The following is a 20,006-nucleotide window of genomic DNA, read 5'->3' as shown; positions in this document are numbered from 1 at the left end:
ATTTATGGAATCCTTGAGAATCCAAAATAATATGAGAAAAACACGTTTGAGGATTTTCATATCATATTTGTCCATATTTTAGCCATGCTAGTTGCGCTTGGGATGGCAATGTGGGTCAGTTGGTCAGTCCACTGCCAGATCGAAAAAACTCACAGATAGATTGCTATGAAACCTTGTACAGACATTCATGCTCCCTGTAGGATGAACAGTTTGACATTTCTTGCTTTTATTGACCTGTTTCGAAAAAACTGTTAGACGAAAACTATGTTGACGGATTGAAATTTGGTGCAGATATTCATGGTGCCGAGAAGATGAATATTAATGACGTTGGTGAACCCTTCATTTTTTTGATCCAACACCATCATAAGGTCAATAGTCATTTATTTATTTTGAGGTTAGCCTTGAAAATAACAACATCCCACCCCCTCTCCCTTCTATAACACACGACTTACAGTATAGAAAAACAACACAAGTGTGATCAGTGTCATCAAGCACCTCTCAACCTGTCTGAAATCTGATTGTACTAGTAGGGGCATGAAAATGAAGCAACAAATAGTCCATTGTGTCTACTGTATGTAGACTATAATGTATGTGCGTAGGTTCTCATGTAGATGAACAAGATATGTGAGTTTTATTGAGCGCTGCTTGCCTTTTCTCTACCACTGTATTGAATTTCCAAATCCCATTACTGCATCAACAAATCATTTTTTACCAGAGACTCCAGACTCAACAACAGAGCCATTCGCTGCCTCACAGGCACCAACAGTTCAGATCTAAGTCCATTAGCCCTGATGGAGCTGCTTCTCTTCCCTTTTCATGTGTCGCAGGGCGGCTAGCGGATTGATTAGCAATGTTTGAGCACGTCACAGTCTATCTTTAGCCTCTATGTACCATGTTTAAAGGAATACTTCAAAATTAAAGGAGCTATTATCTGCTCAGCTGTACATCAGCTAAATTTATTTTTAATGTAGAAGGATAGTTTTTGATCATGGGAGGTGTTTTAACTGGCCAACTTTGTATTCAGGCTAAACTATAAGGAAAAGGAAAGACATCTCTAGCATTAGCCGCAGAAACCGAAGAGTCCCGAGGTCTATAAAGTCCTTAGTGTCTTCACCAAGCTAAGTGGGTCATGCATATTTTATCTCTCTGGTAAAGCTCACATACATTTGGCCTTTTAGCATTAGCAGTAGCTCTAACATCATGTTGTATCCTGCTCTAAATAGTCTTGAAATGAGCGTTTAGTTAATTTTTATTATGCTTTTTAACATATATTTGTACACACTTCTGTCCTTCATGTACTACATAGTAAAAGAAAAAAAACATGGTGAACACAGATGATCTCATTGATAATTTATCAGAATTTTATATTCAAATGATCCACAGAAGAAGAAGAAAAACACAGTGGGTGTGATTCTGGTCAGGCTATATTTAAAAATATGACGCTCCTCCTTAACCCTGCAGAAGCCACCTTTATCTTCATCTATGAGAGAATATGTCACGTTAAAAAATAACCATCACTTTGATATGATAATATTAATCACTGATGCAAAAGGGTTATAATATATGTCCAAGTTATCCAATAATTGTCTTATTTAGGCGTTCCTGAAATCAGCCACTGTATTTCAATAAAAAACAACAACAATAAAACAGTGTTTAATGCTGCCATGGTGTCATATACATTTAATGGGTTTACTCAAGATTTATTTATTTATTTATCCTCCTGCTGCTCTCTTTTTTATCACATAAGACTGGCTTGCAGATTTCCTCCTGGAAGACTGAAAAAGCAGTGGCAGAAAGGTTGTGTTAATTGTTAATCCGCTTTTTATCATCAGTGTCATGAGGAGCATACAGGCAGATAATACCTGTTAGTTATACATGGAAAACATCATTCAGTGTACAGTGTGGAACATTTTGTGCTTATAGCATATCCCTAAAGAAATCATGCTTTGCCTACAATAGGCTATATATCCTTGTTTTTCCATTCATTGGTAGGTTTATAGAGCCATTGGAAGGCTACTTTGTTTTATTTATTGTTTTGCTTATTCTAGTATTATTCCAGTGATAGCCTATTTCTGTTTTTTATGTGCTAATTAAGGCATATTGCAAATTAATATTACAATATTAATTATTGTCCTAATTGATCTCTTTTCCATGAAGTGAATAATGCCTTTGGCTGTTACAAACCGTTAATTAATGTATGATTAATTGTTGTAATTACACATAGGCTACAGTCCGATGCCCTGTTAAGACAACTCGCCTCGCTCCAGGCAGCAGGGCTATCTTCAGCTGCTGGAAATCATCTGATGGTTCAAACCATTCACGGGGTCCAAGAGGACACGTTTGTTCTATTACTGCGGCTAAACCCGATGAAAGAGGCCTTACGTCGAATAAAATGTTTTGTTTCACGTTTTTAATCGCCTTCGATCGATCATTTGGTCTCGTGTTTAATGTGTGAATTAGTTTCTTCCACAGTTGGTACAGTCCAGTTGTCCGGCATGCGGTTTTTAACTACGATCGGTGGCGTCAAGCTAGCACGAGGAAGAAAATGACTACAAACGGAAATTAAGTAATGTTGCCTTCAGAATAAAATATGGTTCTTTTAAAATGGAGCCAAGGATCTTTGCGATACCCAGGGGAGTAGCACAACAATCTGGGTCCTGTAGAAAGGCATTTTCTATGGGCCCCTCCCTGCATCCACAGCTATTCATTCACACATAGCATCTTTTTGGGCCCTCCTCACATGAGGGCCCTGGGCAGCCTACTCCGTCCCCTTTTCCCCCCAGTCCGACGCCCCTGGTGATACCTGAAAGTAAAACATATTTTTAATGCAATTGTTATATACTTTTCTATGAATAATAATTCCAACAAAAGTAGCAGTATGCGTTTCAATTCAATTAATGTTACATTGGGACATTTCCACTTTGCTGTGAAGAAACTTCTGGGACAATAGCTGTATTTTGAGCATGATTATAAATAAGTTTGTATTATGTACCCCGTCTTGTCTGTTTAGTGTTGCACATCGTTGTTTGTCTAATTGTGACGTGCCAAAGAACTGCAGACCAAGCATTTACCTTTGATATTCTATGTATGCCTACAACTAGTCTACGATATCATGCTGCTACAAAATAGGCCAATTTGTTGTCAGACCTTCTGATCAAAGTCCCCAGTCTCAGAAATCTTTTTGAGTATCTTTCCAAGATGATTGTGTTTATTTATTTACTACAGCCTCCTGTTGAAATGTATTGTTGATCTCAATTTTGTTTTGTCATGGCATAAGTGTATATGTTATGCCATGCCACTTATTGTTTGTGAAAATCAAAAAATATGCTATATTTATGTTTTATTATTACAAAAAGTGGCAAAATACAGTAATTATTGACCAGAGAAACAATTCTTAAAAAAAGGTAAATCAAGGTCCACTTACTAGTTTTTCTGGATCTTTCACCTGCATGTGGTGGGCCTCCCTCAGTGGATGGTCTTAGGCTAGTTGTCATGGAGATAGCTCAGTCTTCAAGGTCACGTGAATCACCAAGTTAACTTAGTGAGCTTCATCTGCGTAGGAAAACCACAAGATGCAATTGAAAGCTCTGGAAAACCCGAGTTTATGGACCATGAGTTTTGCTTTTGTCAAAATACTTGGCTTTAGAGTGCGTTTCCCTTTTATTCTGAAAATTGTGACCGGAGGTTTTCCTATTCTTTGTAACTTGACTCCGGTCCTGCGGCTCACAGGACTCCCTAAATTTTTTTATTCCCAGACTGTAGATTTTCCACTGAAGAGCCACTTGATTGAACTGAGTGTCTAATTAAAACCAAACGCTGACGACAGTTTATCATAATTCAACATTTCAGTCATTCCCAGGTGTTTTCAGTCGGATCCTGTTTTTATTTCCACATTATTTTTTGGTCACTTTTTCTTCTATTCCGGTTGGATTTACAAAGGGCGTGTTAGGGGCGATCTGTACCGGGAGTTTCATCTCCTGTACTTGTGCGACTCTGAGGAATGACAGCAACTGGGAATCGATCCGCCTGAATGGAAACAATGGAATATACAGAGCTTGGACATACTTTCGAGGAGAAGCTGACACTAACAGACAAATGTGAGTAGCCTATAACAGCCTACAGTCAACATACATAAAAAAAAAATAGGTCATGATTAACGTTACTGTAGAATTAAAGAGGGTGGGGGTTCTGATTATAGCCTATGTTATTTATTTCCTTCATCTTTTTATCCAATTATAATTAAAGTTTGTCGTTATTTTTCAGTGTATCAGCCTTACTGGGCAGTGAAAATTTTAGATTCAACAGCTGCAGCAATGCAACACATCAGATTCCCCCCACTTAAAATCTTAAAAGATGGGATGTTTGTCCGTCCTGGCAACCGTGCTGTAATTCCCCCACACTCAAACAGCGGCCTGTCTGCATCTCTAACAGGCGCGTCCTAACCAGCAAGAGATCCTGGAAATGCTGCACTGAGCAGTGGTCTCCATTACCAAACACGTCAATGGTGCACAGAGGGGAAAATGGCCCATCAGGCAAGCTGGTGCAGCTGGAGACACAATAACACAATATTAGTGAGATAGCCTACTAAACAGATCCATGCAGGAAAACTCTTCTTTTATCTCCGTCAGTGTCTTGCTCAAGAGCACTTAAGCAGCGCAGATACTAGCTGATGCAGAGCTTCAACATCTGCATCTCCAACTGGTGGTTTCTCACACTGCCCAGCCTCAGTGTAGCTGGTCCAGTAAAGATTTAATTACAGATAGATATACTGTATAGCTGATATTAGTGAGTCTTATTTTCCTCTTATAGGCTACTGTACATACTAGGTTTTAATAATGTAAATATTCCATGAAATGGGCCAACAAAACCCTAAACATGATTTCAAAAGCTTGGATGAGAAGGCTATATGGACCATTTAATTAGGCTAGTAATCACTCTAAATTAACCAGTATTATAGAGTAAATGTAAACAATGAAGGTCTGAAGTGGTTTTCTTTCTTTATTTCTGGTTTGATTTTCTCTCTGGATTTGGCTTATATAATTGTGTGTGGTGCCTTGTAAGCATCACACACTTATAAAAACACCTCCATCACACACCTCCCCTTGACCTGTGTACTGGTAGAAGGTGACTTTCTGTGCATCGGCAGCCCTCCCCCATTTCCAGCTGATGTGGAGAGCATTGGATGGAGGGAGTAAGGTCTGCTGCAGCTTTTTATCACAGCAAAGGCAGGCGTCATGGTGCTGGCTTGCTGCATGTGTGGGTGTCTGTATGTTCAAGAAGAAGAATAGGAACTATATATCTGACAGATACTGGAATTTCGAGGACAATGATGATATTAATATTTGGGAGTTCATAACAATATATAGGCCATTGTAATAGTTTTTTTTTTTAACATAAACACATAACATCAACAAACAATCTTGATACAGATCCCTTAGATTTGTTTTTTCTTTTAAATTGTTACTAAGAGACGAACAGAGCGAGATATTTATAGTTGAAAAATGAACTTGTCAGCTCTCTGATGGTCAAAATATGTAATGGTGACGCTGTTGGTGACATTTCTGCAGTGCAATTTCTGATTCAAGGCAATAGTCTGGATGATATATTGTTAGCTCTAATAGCTAGCTCTAATAGAAATCCCTTAACATGAGCATAAGCCTGCAAATGACATACCCAAAATAAAATGACTATACCTATTGCTTCAGTTATATTTTACTTAAAGGTCCCATGGCATGAAAATTTCACTTTATGAGGTTTTTTAACATTAATATGCGTTCCCCCAGCCTGCCTATGGTCCCCCAGTGGCTAGAAATGGTGATAGGTGTAAACCGAGCCCTGGGTATCCTGCTCTGCCTTTGAGAAAAGGAAAGCTCAGATGAGCCGATCTGGAATCTTCTCCTTATGAGGTCATAAGGAGCAAGGTTACCGCGCCTTTCTCTGCTTTGCCCGCCCAGAAAATTTGGCCAACCCTTGAGAGAGAGACATCATGGCTTTCAAACGAGAAAAGTGGCAGTTGGTCAAGGCCACACCCCCACCCTCCACCTTGCCCCTCCCACTCTCCTCCTCAATAGCTACAGACACAGAAATGGCACATCCTAAGGAAAGCTTATTGTGGGACTGGCTCTAGTGGCTGTAGTTCTGCACCAAAGCTGAATTTCGGGAAAGAGACTTCAGATATAGTATTAGGGGACCACTAAGGTCTATATAAAAGCATCCAAAGAGCACCATGTCATCGGACCTTTAAAATGGTTTACACTGGTAGAGTTGTGATGCTTTAAGTGCTTTTCAATGTTTAGTTTGTCAACTTTGAGTAAGACTTTAACTGGATGCTGCTTGTTCAGTGGTTAAGAGGAGGGAGATATGTATGTTTTTGAGGCATGGTCGTCAACTCTGAAGTCGTCTTTTGATGCGTAATCATACTTTTTGCTGTAAAAAGTGTGTTTATTGAAATACTCAACAAACTTGTATTGTTTTTGAGTAAATTCACCCATCAATAAGGGGAAAAGAAAGCATGTTTTGGTTGCAGGCCTTTCAGTCAGAGCTGCAGCACGCAGCAGGGTTGATCTACATGTGACGTTATCAGGAATACTAGACGCCGAAAAAGGCAGTGGTGTTAGATAAACAGAAACATTCTTTCTCTTTGACTCCTTTTTGAGAGCAGTGAGACTCATTGTTGTTAAAAGAAAGATAGAAAGACAAGCCAACACTATTTTGTTTTTTTCAGCCTAGTGTGCCTGCAGAGCTGTGAGAGGGGATCATTATCCCATTTCAGTAAAGTGATTTATTCAGGTCTGTGGTTGGCAGACCTTTGGTTTAGCCCTTATGCATGGAGACCATCCACATCACTAACACACACATGCACAAATGCAAACAAATTCACCCCTCCTGACCTCATATATCTCCTGTCATCCCTCACAGTCCTTGAAACCAGTCAACCAGCATTACGCTACTTAATCAGAGTCTGTTTTTCTGTCTTCTGGTGTTACTCAGTGTCCATGCTACAGAGCAGAATGGGGTTTTTTTCTTAGAGGAAACAGCTAGCGGCTTCCTTTCTTACTAACTCTGGAGTCAAACCAAGACATGACATGTTCAAAGACATTCTGTCTGGCTCACAATAGGAGTGGCCCCGGCTTTTTGTGTGGTGCAAACAGAAAACCTCTGCGCTTGTTTGTAAAGGAGTTTACGTCACGTTATCTTTGTCACTGACTGCAAGGCTGGAAAAGCTACAGAGTCTCAGTGTGAAGTTAAATGCTCCTCTGTGGAAGTAATCATGAGATGTGGACTCCCTTTGGCCCTGAGTGCTTTCCAGTCATGCTGACGTTATGTTCTTGGCACACATTCAACATCACAGCCAGGCTGGAAATGTAGATTTAGGCCTAGAAACCATCCTGCCAACGGCTTTTAATTTGCCACTATCATCAGTCATCCCCCACAATTAAACTCAGAAAAGAAGTAACCTTGGCGTATGTTTCCTATCAAATCGAGTTGAATAGAACGATTATTTTCATGATCAATTAAGCTGCAGATTATTTTCTCAATTGATTTCTATATTGTTTTGTATGTAAAATGTCAGCGACTAGGGGACATAGCAAAGATGTACACTTTACAATAATATTCAAGCAGCAAATCCTTACATTTAAGAATCTTGAACCAGAGAGTGTTTGTCATTTTTGCTTGATAAATGATTGTATTGCTTGACCGCTCAGTCGGCTAACTATAAACACCGTTTAGCTTATACAACCTGCTACTAGCAACAATCCTCTTTTGTTTTTGCTTTTCAAAATCACTGGCCTGAGGCTAGAAATGAGATTTCTGCTTTTGTCTACTTCTTTTTGAAATCAAGAACCCATAGTTTCATATTCTTTTAAAGAATTTCAATAGTAAATCTGCCACTTCATTTGCGTGACCCGCATCTGTGCAGCCTGATAATGGAAAGCTAAAGGAGGGATTAGCAAACAATCAATTAATCATCAAAATAATTTTATCTTGATTAATCAACTAATTGTTACACTTGAGGATTGTTTAATCCTGACTTCCGAAGTAGCACCAACTTTTTAATGCTGTTTCTGTTTGCATCTGAGGGAAAACTAAACGGAAGACAAAGCTCCTCTCAGCTTCTGCAGTCCAGCAGGGCTCAAGTTCTCACAGCTCTGCTAACTGTGTCTTGTTTGCGTCCTGGGGGCTTCAACGCTTGTGCAGGGGGGTGGGAGGCTTGGGTGTGGAAAGGATCGGCTGTAGAAGGACTCTGAGAAACTAGACAGGGAGTCAAGGTTTAGGCAGGGTTGTTGTGGTTTGAGTGGATCCTTGAAGAAGAAGAAGGGAGGAGGAGGAGGAGACCAGAGCGCTCCTCTGCCCTAACTCCACGTCAGCGCTCCCTCTGACCAGATGCTATAAATCACAGCCATGGCGCTAACCGCTTGCACAGGAAAGGAGAGGAAATGCTCCATTCTGCTGCAGAGCATGAAAGGATGTAGCACCCTGAGCGCTTATGCACAGATTAGTCATGTTTCCCTTCATATCCGGTTTTCAAAAAAAGCAGAATTCATGAATGGGATGTTGATATTAATTCTGTTTGCAGCATAATCCTGTTAGGGAATGGTGTGAGACAGAGTTTCGTCATAAAAGGAACTGTCATATCATATTTTATAGATTAGAGTCATTGTAGCAACACCTACACACGTGGGACTATTTTAGAGCTGATGTGGAGGCAGTAATAAGAGAAATCTGAGGCACATAAAGTACGGATCTCTTTCTGATTCAACAATATGTACAAATACTCCAAATGGTTCACAGTTAATCCAAAATTACCCAGTTTTCAATCAATTTGTCGTGCACTTCCTAAATATCCCTTTCGTACTCTCAGTGCTAATGCTGACTGCATATTTTCTACCGGTTTCTTTCTCTGTTTATAACCTTTGCTACTTCCGGAAAAAGCAAAACATAACTTCCTGATTGCACACCAGACGATGTTGAGTATTTTAAAATAAAAGCGTCTGTGACTGAGTCAGACTTAAATCACTGTTGTGTGATGTTGATAAGAAGAGGTGTGGACTTAAGTCACCAATCGGATGACTTTAGACTTTAGACTTGATTTGACAAAAACAAAAAAAGACTTGCAACCAAAGCCTAAGATTAACTCGCAGAGCGCAGACCTATCTGGCAATGTTAACTAATTTAATCTATTTTTAATTCTATTTTGATTTTGATTGGCAAGATTTTGATTCAAATCTGGAAGTATTGAAAGAAAGAATAATGAATCAAGATTAAAGCAGGAATAATCAGCAACTATTTTAGTAATTAAAAAAAATATTTAGCAAAAATGCCAAATATTTCTTGTAATCCAGCTTCTCCATTATGAAGATTTGCTGCTTTTCTTTGTCTCATGTGTTAGTAACCTGAATATATTTAGGTCTTGTACTGCTGCCTGGATAAAACTGTAGTACTTTGAAGACGTCACATTGGATTCAAACATGAAGTGTGATGGACATCTTTCTCTATTCTGAAATTTTACAAACCAAACTATAATTTGCAGACTAATCGATGATGAAAATAATTGCTAGTTGCTCTACTTTTCGATCGGTACCAAAAGAGCACTGATGTCTGATATCTAGCCGTAGATACTGGGAACAGTCACGTGAATTTGGCTGCACTTGAATGTATCTTAAAAATTCCAGATGAAGAGTCACTTTGATGTATTACACAGCGTACTACAGCATCGCTTCTGTCCTCAGGGCCTTTCCAGCTAACCCAGAGGCACTTCCCTCCTGCTCTCCTTTTTTTATTCTGCTGTTTACTCAGATTTCTTTTCTGTGGGTGTTGAACTTTTCAATTAAAGTTTAATTGATTGATATTAATGCATTCATCTTAGGTGTTAAATAGGAGCTTTCTGCTGTGCTTGCTTCAAAGGAGACTCCATACGCTCAAATGTCTTTCTTCAAAGGAGATGATACATGAAAATGTTGAGTATTACTTTAGGAACCATTCCCGCAAAATTGTGGTATAGGCATTCAGCTGTATCCGTGTGGTTCCTGTCCTGTACTTGTCCCTCATTACCCATGCTGCCTTGCAGTTTGCACTGGATGTTTTTGTTGATGTGTCACTCCAACCTCAGGGGATTCACTTACAGATGTACTCCCCCTTCCTCCTGCTGTGGTTGTGTGTGCAAGTGAGCATGTATATATATTTTAACATAACATAACATTTTAACATGTCACATAAAATAAATGATGGCTGAATTCAATTTAGGTTGTGGATCCTTGCTGCCATGTAGATGCCGAAACCATGAATTACTGGGACACTTGAATAGAAAAGAGGCATTGATAATGTCATTAGTATTTTTGGGAGATTATTTATTAGAAAGTTGACAGTAGTGAGGTGACAAAGGGGGAAAGAGGGGGAATGACATGCTGGAAATGAACCAGGAACATCGAAATCACAGTATTTGGGGGGGGTGTGGGTGGAGATAACAGCCCTGATGTAGCTACATCTCAGTCACAGGACCCACAGGCTCTAATATTAGAGCTCAGATGATGGCTGGTGCATGCTACTAACAGTCTGTATGACTGCAGCCTCATTTTAATCTGGAAGACAGGACAACAAAACTCATAATAATAAAAAATAAACATGTTTATGTGATCGGTCATTTTGACTTAAAACAGCTCTGGCAATGGTGCATAGTAACCCCCACCTTGCAAAGAGAATCTTTTGGTTGTGTGTGTTTAAGGATACGTCGTCATGTCAGAGATTTTCTTTCTCATCAAACCCCTCCATTTGTTTTTCTGCTCTCCACATGGCTATTTTTGAACAGCATACGAGCAGCGTTAAACTACTTCAAAATGCAGCGTCTCCTGCTGCACCAGTCAATTGATTACCTATGCAGTCTTTCCTTCAATGACACCACTCGGCTTCTTCCATTACCCACACACGAGTTGCCGTGACCTAGCAGCTCCAATACTGTGTTGCAGCTCTCTGTGCCCTTTTATGCCCTGAACTGATCCTTCAAAAGCTCTTCTTCAGAATGGAAGATGAAGACCAGGCTGCAGCAAGATGCCGGTCAAATTTTGCTGCAGCCTGGTCAGGTTTTCTCCTAGTTGAGCAGACACATCCTCTTGGTTGCCAGATTTTATGTGTGCATGTTGATTTTTTTCCCCCCAAAACGATTGTTCTGGAAGCAAAACGCTACAGAGTTGATGCTGCAGCACCCTCTTCCTGTTGATTTAATTGAACGGAGGTATTTAATCGTCATGGCATTTAGGGATGAAAGAATTGATTAATTCAAGTCAAGCTGACGATACTGGATGTAAAAAGTCAAAACACCAAGACTAATAACTCTAATATTGTTTTTCACAACATACAGAAAATTTAAATACGTTTTATTTTATTTTATTAAATAACTAATAAATAATTGAATAATGACATTCAAAAGACATTTTTATTTTGGAAATATATTTACAACTATATATCATTCTTACAGAGTTCAATTGTACTTCCATTTGGCCAAAAAATACACTTTGATTTTCACATTCAAAATATCGTGCAAAGGCTCTAGCCTCAAGGTACATGTCAGTTTTTCCATTAAGAAGATTTTTTTTTTTAACAATTCCCACAGTCATCCTGTATCAAGATATCTATACTTTTCATAACAGCTTTTGATCTTAGTGAAATTAGTTAAACTACAAAGATAAAGAAAAAACGTCAGGTCAAATGGGGATTGAGCACAGTATGACCTATTTTTGTTGTGAATGTATTCATTTTTTTCCAGCTGTCTCCGAGTCATTTGTTGACCTGCTGTGATGCAGAACTGAAACCAGACCTCAGCTGAGATTAAACTTAGTCCGTCATCAAACCTCACCACGCTGCCAAGTCAACAGTAGTCAACCAGTCAGATACAGTAATGCCCTACTTTATTAGTCCCAAACAAGTGGTTGAGTGTAGTGGGGCAGCAGTGTTCTATATGCACTTGATCATGATGCATGCATTAGAAATGTCCATCACAAAAAGACGATCAAGACTTTGTTTTATACTAAATATTGACACCAAGTTCTTTGTTAGAGTCTGAAACTATTATCTTAACCGCAGACAAGGAGTCTTTGTCTTGGCGAGGTCTCTCTAGAGAAATAGTTGGTTAAATAAAGGAATAGAAAAGACTAGCTGTAATTAGGAGTATGGTTGCTTTGTAAAAACAAAAAAAGATTTGCTTGCAGACTCTTGCACTCTGATGCAGTATGTGCTGAGTGTCTGAAGGAGGCTGTGGTAATGAGAGAAATAAACAGAACAGACATCAGCTGCAGTGAGACTATTTTTACTGCAGATCTCTGTTTGCATTTTGATCTGTCTTTTGTTCCACTTAACTGGCTTCTTTTTTTCAGTGGTGCTGTACAAGGCTGAAATGCTGACACCAGTTTTGCCAATAATCAAAAAATGTCAATATCTTCAATACCTTGATACATTGTTATTTTTAAATAAAAAAAGAAGCCTAAATTCATAACTGTTAAAGGTTCTCTCAACACAGGCAGATGCACAAAAACTTTGCCTTAAACCTGCACACTCAGGGCTAACTTTATCTCTTTTCCATCTCTTTTTCACTTTGTCATTTAGAAGCCAAACTTCTGTTTGTTACCCTACAACCTTATAGAGTGTGTGTGAATGTGTATGTCTGTAGCTGCTTTATTGTTATTGCCTCCTTCTGTGTACCTTTAACGCAAAGACTTTGGTGGTAACTTGCTTATGTCTTGCTTGGTGTTGCTATGTCGTAAAGATGATGACCTAATGATGAGGTCATGACTGGAGGAAGTGAAGCTCCTTGACTACAGCCTCAGTCACAACAAACCATGCCAGAGCTATTTTCTCCCCGAATGGAAAAAACCCTTTTTCTTCAGCAGTTCGTCATTTAAAAATGGTTCAGAAATATTCCCTTTCTCGCTACATAACCTTCAACCTTATTTTTTTAGTATCAACCCTGAGCTGGTGAATAGAGAAGCAGGAAAAAGTGAATAATAGATTATCCATATATGATTTATGCTTGGCCCTGTTGTATATGTTTGTGACTGGGTAACCCACTTCTTTGTGGTTAAAAGCATCTGGAGACCTCTGTGGCCTGCCACTTGCCATTCTGACTAAATCTATTTTAGCTCTCATGTTCAGACCCATACACCCTCTGTATTACTTGTAACTCTTAATATCTTATCCTGTATTCAGAGATGGGAGGGGTTACAATAACAAGAGAATGGTCCTTCACTCATCCTTCCTTCTATTATTATACAGCATCTTGTGTCAGGATCGCTCCAATTTTTGGTTGTTCGGAGGCAGAACATAGGTCATATGGGTTAGTATAAAGAGACAGACCACCCAAATTACAAAAAAGTGCATGTTTTCTCATTTACCTTATCTATCCATGAAGATTTTCAAATCTACTTTGAGCCATCTACTGGCACAAAGTTAGCCTTAGCCTCCGTATTTTAGCATCATATCAGGCAAGTATGTGCATATTTAAGACAGTTTTACAGGATTCCTATTTTTTTTAAAGCAAATTGGAAACATTAAAAAGTCTGATGGAGACAGACATCTTTTCAAGATTTAGCATGAGCATTAGCTTATGCCAGCTAGAAGCAGCTGATAAAAACCGTCGGCCGTCATGTCAAGTGAATATATCCTTAGTTGTCAGCTAGAAATGAGAAGCTTATGTTGTCTAGTTATGTGTGAAAACAAAGACTCCATTTAAAAAAAGAAAAGGGAAAACTTGACAGGCGTAGCCACAGTAGCGAACGATCAACTATGTTGACTTCTAGCCAGACTCCAAAGAGAAAACGCTGCATTGTTCATAACAGCTGACACAGTGTCCATAATTGAAACCTAGCTTTAAAATGAAAGATTCTCTTCTATTACCAGTACAAAGGAGCCCCATTTCTTCTTCTGTGACAGTGATTAGTAGCTGTACATGTTGTTGTTGCGTGTCGCAACGACCTGGAACTCATTACAAACACAGCTGTTGGTTCTGGTGACTTCTCACAGCGTAACAGGACAATCTGAGGGGTTCAAAGGCTTGTTTTGTGAGGTCTGAGGTTTTCCTGTGACTTCAGAGGCAGTTGTGGGGTTGGCATTTTATTTGTTGGCTTTTTTATCTCATGCATGGTTGAATTAGGACTCAGTGACCTTTTGGTTTACTCAGTGCTATTGCTGTTTGTCATGAGATGGAGTTGGGGAAGTGGATTTCAGTTTGCTACAATGGACAACAGATACCATTTTCCTGCTGTAAAGGTATAAATTGGTGTAAAATGAATATTTACTTGTATTATTTTATTTTGTGAACATTTCACACACACTCCCTGGTTATAGCTCTCCACTCTCCAAACCGGAGGCATGTGTTTTGGCTGTTGTTTCTCTCAGCACCACCAGTGTTCTTCCTCTGCTTTTCCCTGAGGCGTGGATTCTTGTTGCCCCAAGAGCATTTCCGATTATTTTTTTTTATATCCACAGAGGAAGAGGTGGTGGAGACGTGCATCAAGGCCATATTTGCTCTTTAACAATGTTTACGCAATCAGATACTGTAAATCCTGCAGACGGTTGTGAAATTAACAAATTGTCAGATTAATCTGAGATTGTGCATTTTGTGGAAGTGAAATCAATCCAATATTGTCCTGCTCCTTTGACTTCATATATGGTATTCAATCTCTTCTCTTTTTTTGGGATGATTTTAATCCCTTGAGTCCTTGGCACATGCAGACCATGCAGACACAGTACAAAAGACACACATTTGCTGTATAAACACATGCAAGGGGAATGTGGATGCCAGGGATTCCTGAGGTTGGCCTGACCCAGATCCAACATGTCCCACTCATCGCACACACACACATACACACACACACACACACACACACACACACACACACACACACACACACACACACACACACACACACACACACACACACACACACACACACACACACACACACACACACACACACACTTACACATACACACCACACACACAGACACACATGCATCACATACTACATACTGGCTCTCTCATGCACATAACTCCTAACAGTAGAGTCTGGCCTTCTTCACACAACATGGGGTTCTGTTCCCCTCCACCTTTAAAATTAAGACGGATTAAAAAGATGCTTTACTTTTAATATTTTTCATATTCACTGTACCTACAATCAGAACAAAATCATAGTAGCCTTTTAATATAGTATAGTTTAAAATTCACCATTTTGTTACAGCATTGAACTAATTTCTCTAGAATATACATATGCATCCCAAACTAGGCGCATGTAAGCAGTTTGATGTAATTTAATTTCTCAATCCCATGTTAGGATTGAAGTGAGCAACTTTGAATTCTTTCTTTACAATATACACTAAGTTGCCAGTTTATTATGTACACCTATATTAGTTAAAACTAATGCAGTCTAATACAACAGTTCATGAATGTTATAATGTTATGTAATTTAGTCTGCCTCATTGATATGAAACATTGGAGCTTTCAGAAATAGTTGAAAAATGAAGCTCAGCGCAAATTCTTTCAGGAAGACTTCTAATCACTGCAATCACCACTATCTCTCCCTAAATCTTTTCAGCTGTTAAGAGGTGTTCACTCTTCAGTAAACCAATCAGAATTGGCCACAAATTCATGATCCAATCACAGCATGGCATCCTGCTTTAAATGTCTCTCTCCTTGCTATCAGCTGGCTTCTCAGGCAAACGTGCAACCCTCCTCCTCCCCTTCCACCTCCGGGCGTCATCATCCGCTGCAACCGGAGTCCCTTTCCGACAGACGGGTCCTTCGTTCGGCCTCCTGGTTCCCTCTCCACCATCACCAGTGTCTAGGCTCCATCTGGGGGGAATATGTCTGTTTCTCTACCCCTTTAAATATTTTAACGATGGAGTCTAATCCCCAAAGACTTTGTACATTTCATGTACATTTCAAATTATGCTTATCTACAATAAATATTTGCACATCTGCAACAAAGTCTCTCCTGATTGAACTGGCAATAGGCCTTTTTCACAGAAGACATTTTAACATGTCACATAAAATAAATGATGGCTGAATTCAATTTAGGTTGTGGATCCTTGCTGCCATGTAGATGCCGAAACCATGAATTACTGGGACACTTGAATAGAAAAGAGGCATTGATAATGTCATTAGTATTTTTGGGAGATTATTTATTAGAAAGTTGACAGTAGTGAGGTGACAAAGGGGGAAAGAGGGGGAATGACATGCTGGAAATGAACCAGGAACATCGAAATCACAGTATTTGGCATGCATCTCAATCACTAGGCCGCGACGCCCCTTAAAGATGCATTTCTTTACTTTCCCAATAAGATGTTTCATCTATAACTGAGCTAAATTAGGATTATCTTGACCACCCAAAATACTCTAAAACTGTGTGCAAAGACATAGTAAGAAAAACTTAAATTAATGCGAAGATATACTGGAAAATGTGACCCACATCATATTTCTGGGACCATTTTATTGTAGATTTTTTTGTTTTCATGTTTTTTTTCCACATCGCTTCTTTCTGTCAGTCCCTCTACACCCATACAACCCACAGCTGTCACACCTGTTCTTTGGGAGCCTTTTAAAAAGAAATTCTGGGAAATGCAGAGCACTAGAACTAGAGGTATAAGTATCCATACTCCCTCATCTGTCTGAGGGAAACCCTTGTTAGAGTATCTAAGGGTTACTTAACACATTTTTCCTGACCATCACTGGTGAATTTCAGTCAAGTTTGGATGGTTACCAACTCTCATTTGGACGTCCTTCTCTGTTTTATTCTATTATTGGTTAAAACCGTTTCTATGCCAGACGGATTTGGATTTTACCATCCAATGTGGCCCACACACAAACAATATTAAGTTTTCCTGCCCTGTCTGTGCAGTAAAGCTGGTGTACCACATGCTGCAGTTTGTGGTCACTGTGCCGTCCCAAGGTGCCTCGAAAGAAGCCAGCCCCTTTTATGGCCGACATTCTCAGTGTGGTGCTTATCGCTATTTATAAACCTAGAGTCTGTCACAGTGGCACAGAAACCTGAGATGGCTGTGGCGGGACGAGGAGCTCTGGGGGGAGTGACGGGTGAACATCATGCTGAATTTGTGTTTCTGTGTTAAATGGAGCCTGTCACATGAATGGCTGATCACGTGCGATAAGATGACTTGACGATGAACATGTATTTCTGCAAGGCTGTATGGATGGTCATTGTTGTTGCAGAGACGCAACTGTAAAAGTGTATTATTATTAAGGCTGCATGTTTTAATTAAGGTATTATTCCATTTTATGATTTTAGTTTTCACAAGTAATAGGCTACAGTTAGTTGTTAGTATATTGAAAGCAAATGTAACATTTTTAAATTGAATTTCAGGAGGAGTTTCTTTTAAACAGCTGTGCCAACAAACATGGAAGAAGTTAATATTCATGGATTTTGTAGCTGATAGTATTATTATTATTACTTGTTTTTTGGGAGTAGTCATTCTCTAACTTTTGGTAATACAGTTCCCATAATGCTTTGGGGCCTGTAAACAGGTAGTCTAAAGTTGCCATGGATTCAGTGAGCTACAGTACATGCTGCAAGCACTTGAGATACGTTGTTTAGCTTGTTTTTCTTTACATTTTGTCTAAATGGCACCATTAAAAGTATGCCAAAAAAGCTATTAGCAGTTCCTGTCAATATACTCATGGGTACAGACAACTATCACTGAATTACTTTGATACTGAAGGAAACTTCAAAATGCGATGTGTACTGTGTTTTAACACAACTCCTGCCATCGCTCCTCTCAACAGTACCATTTAAGTTGCAAGAAAACACATAACAGCCACATAACTAAGAGTCAACTCTGCCACATAAACTAGAGTCATAGAGAAATCTCATCTTTTGTTCTGTAGTATTTTCTGTGCATATTATGGCAGTGGTACCTGGTTTATACGCACATTAGACATCAGAGGTATTTGGCGATAATCCACACCAGTCGAGATCCAGTACAATAAATCTTATTTCATATATTTTTATAAGCAATGACAACCCAAAGGGTGAACCATATGACATGGACAGTAGTACTTGGAAGATGCAGTATGCAAGAGCTAAAAAGAGAGAAAAGGAGCTGGTCTTTCTCAGTCTTTATGTGTGTGGTGTTTTTCTGACAGTGTTATGGTGGCAGTGTAATCACCACCACTTGTCAATGTGCTTTTTTTGAATATGTTTGACTTGTTTTGCCAATCTTTTGTGCTATAAACTACCTTTTTCCCAAGAATATTTAAAATTCTAGAAATTCAGGTGATCTTATTCATCGTAATCGTCTCTCACTGTGTCAGCCATATAAGGCTGGTAAACTGATCAAATTAAAAAAGTCAGCCACACTTGGTGAACAAGTAATCTTCTCAAGTGAGGAGGAACACTGGAATCTTCTTTTTTGCCAAAATCCTATTCCTTTTTTCAACATCAAGTAGAAGCAGTGCCATCCTGTTTGAACAGGATTCTGCCTCCTTTTTCTTACTCTCTTATCTCAACACACATGGGGCTCTAATTCATGTCAATCCTCCATTAGTATTCTGTTGTGCATCCTGTGCATTAAAGATCTGTGTTGAAGTACAGTGGACTTAGCTGGAGAGGAGCCCAGTGTTAATCTGTGATTTATGTGGTTCGGTGAACGTTTGGACGGGCCCGGAGAGAGAGCGTCACGCTCCCTCTGCCCATTGTTGGTTGACTGGAGTGGAGAGCTGGCATGGAGCCTGCAGCCTCTCACCTTCCTACCTCACTATCTCTGAGCTCAGTCTCATTATTTCTCCAGATCTGGACCTAGCTGTTACTGTCTTTATCTTTCCTCCTTTTTTGGCTTTTCAAATCCTACGTTTTCTCATTCCTCCTCCTGTCATTATAAAAACAGCCTGCTGCACCATTTTTCCACTCTCTCATTGTCTTCCAGCACTCCTTTCTCTATACATATCTCGTCTCACTCTCCACATGTCCTTGTAGAAGTGCACAAATTGTCCCTTCTTCTTCCTGCTCCAGTCCCCCCCAACCATGCGTCATTGCAGCTCTGCTCAGTTTGTCACCGACTTCTCCAGTGTGACAGCCAGAGAGGGGTAAAGGAAGTGAGGGAGTCGTACAAGCAGCAGCCAAACTCAGTGACGATATCAGCAGGAGTGTAAAACAAAGTCGGAGCAGGGATTACAACAGGATGTGTTTTGTGGCTTTTTTTGTTGCCTCTTTGTCAACCTTCCATAAGGGTCAGGGGTCTCATGGGGGGGCCTCATGACCGGATCTGTGTGGAGCCATCAATGGTGCTCATGTTAGGAAGCTTTCATACAGATGCCTAGAGGCCCTCATGTTACATAAAGCATGATATTGAATGTAGAGTTGCAAGTACCGGTTAGTTTGATTATCGATTAATCTGTAGGTTCAAAGGGTACTCTACCAACTTTACATGTCAATGCAGAGTACCACACAGCCGTTTTGTCTATTCTTTTTTTAATTGACCTCCCACCTTTATGGAAGTGTAATAATCACTCACATACTCATTGAACGGTTTTGCCTATAAAAATGTCCATTAAAACGTCCCAGAACCTAAGCAACATCTTCAAATTGCTTGTTTTGTCCAACCAACAGTCCAAACCCCAAAATATATTCAACTTACAGAAATTTAAAACTGAGAAAAGCAACAAATTGTCATTTCAGAATCTAAAACCAGCAAATGTTTGGCATTTTACTTTAGAAAATAACTTTAACAATTACTTAATTATGAAACGATCTTGATTCATTTTTAGCTTTAGCAACCATGAGAATTTTGTGCCCCACAGTGCAGTTAGGGAATTTATAAATAAGTTTAGGTTGCTCTTTGGGGATAATTAAGCCAAATATCATTAGTTATTCCCAAGATAACCACTATGTAAGCATTCTTTTTCTTTAGGGAAGCAAGCTGAAATACTTACACAACAACCTTTAATGTTTTCTTCCGCCCCTACAGGAAAAATCAATGTGTATCTTAGCCGCTCCGTCTTTTTTTTAATA

The 20,006-nt window shown here is 39.4% G+C and overlaps 1 protein-coding gene across 4 annotated transcripts in view; it reads left to right on the top strand.

Annotated features, from left to right (window-relative positions):
- Positions 1–3,726: 3,726 nt before the first annotated feature.
- Positions 3,727–20,006, top strand: part of LOC114568107 (MAP7 domain-containing protein 1) — a 40,166-nt gene continuing 23,886 nt past the window's right edge. For all 4 annotated transcript variants that reach the window (XM_028597499.1, XM_028597498.1, XM_028597497.1 and 1 more), the window contains exon 1: positions 3,727–4,097. In XM_028597499.1, coding sequence (XP_028453300.1) covers positions 4,031–4,097 — 67 coding nt within the window. In that variant the 5' untranslated portion in view covers positions 3,727–4,030. The remainder of the gene's footprint in view (positions 4,098–20,006) is intronic.

The sequence above is a fragment of the Perca flavescens genome, chromosome 14, assembly GCF_004354835.1.
Source record: "Perca flavescens isolate YP-PL-M2 chromosome 14, PFLA_1.0, whole genome shotgun sequence".
NCBI classification, from domain to species: domain Eukaryota; kingdom Metazoa; phylum Chordata; class Actinopteri; order Perciformes; family Percidae; genus Perca; species Perca flavescens.
Note: the sequence above shows the minus strand (reverse complement) of the source record. Positions and strands in the feature narration are given on the sequence as shown.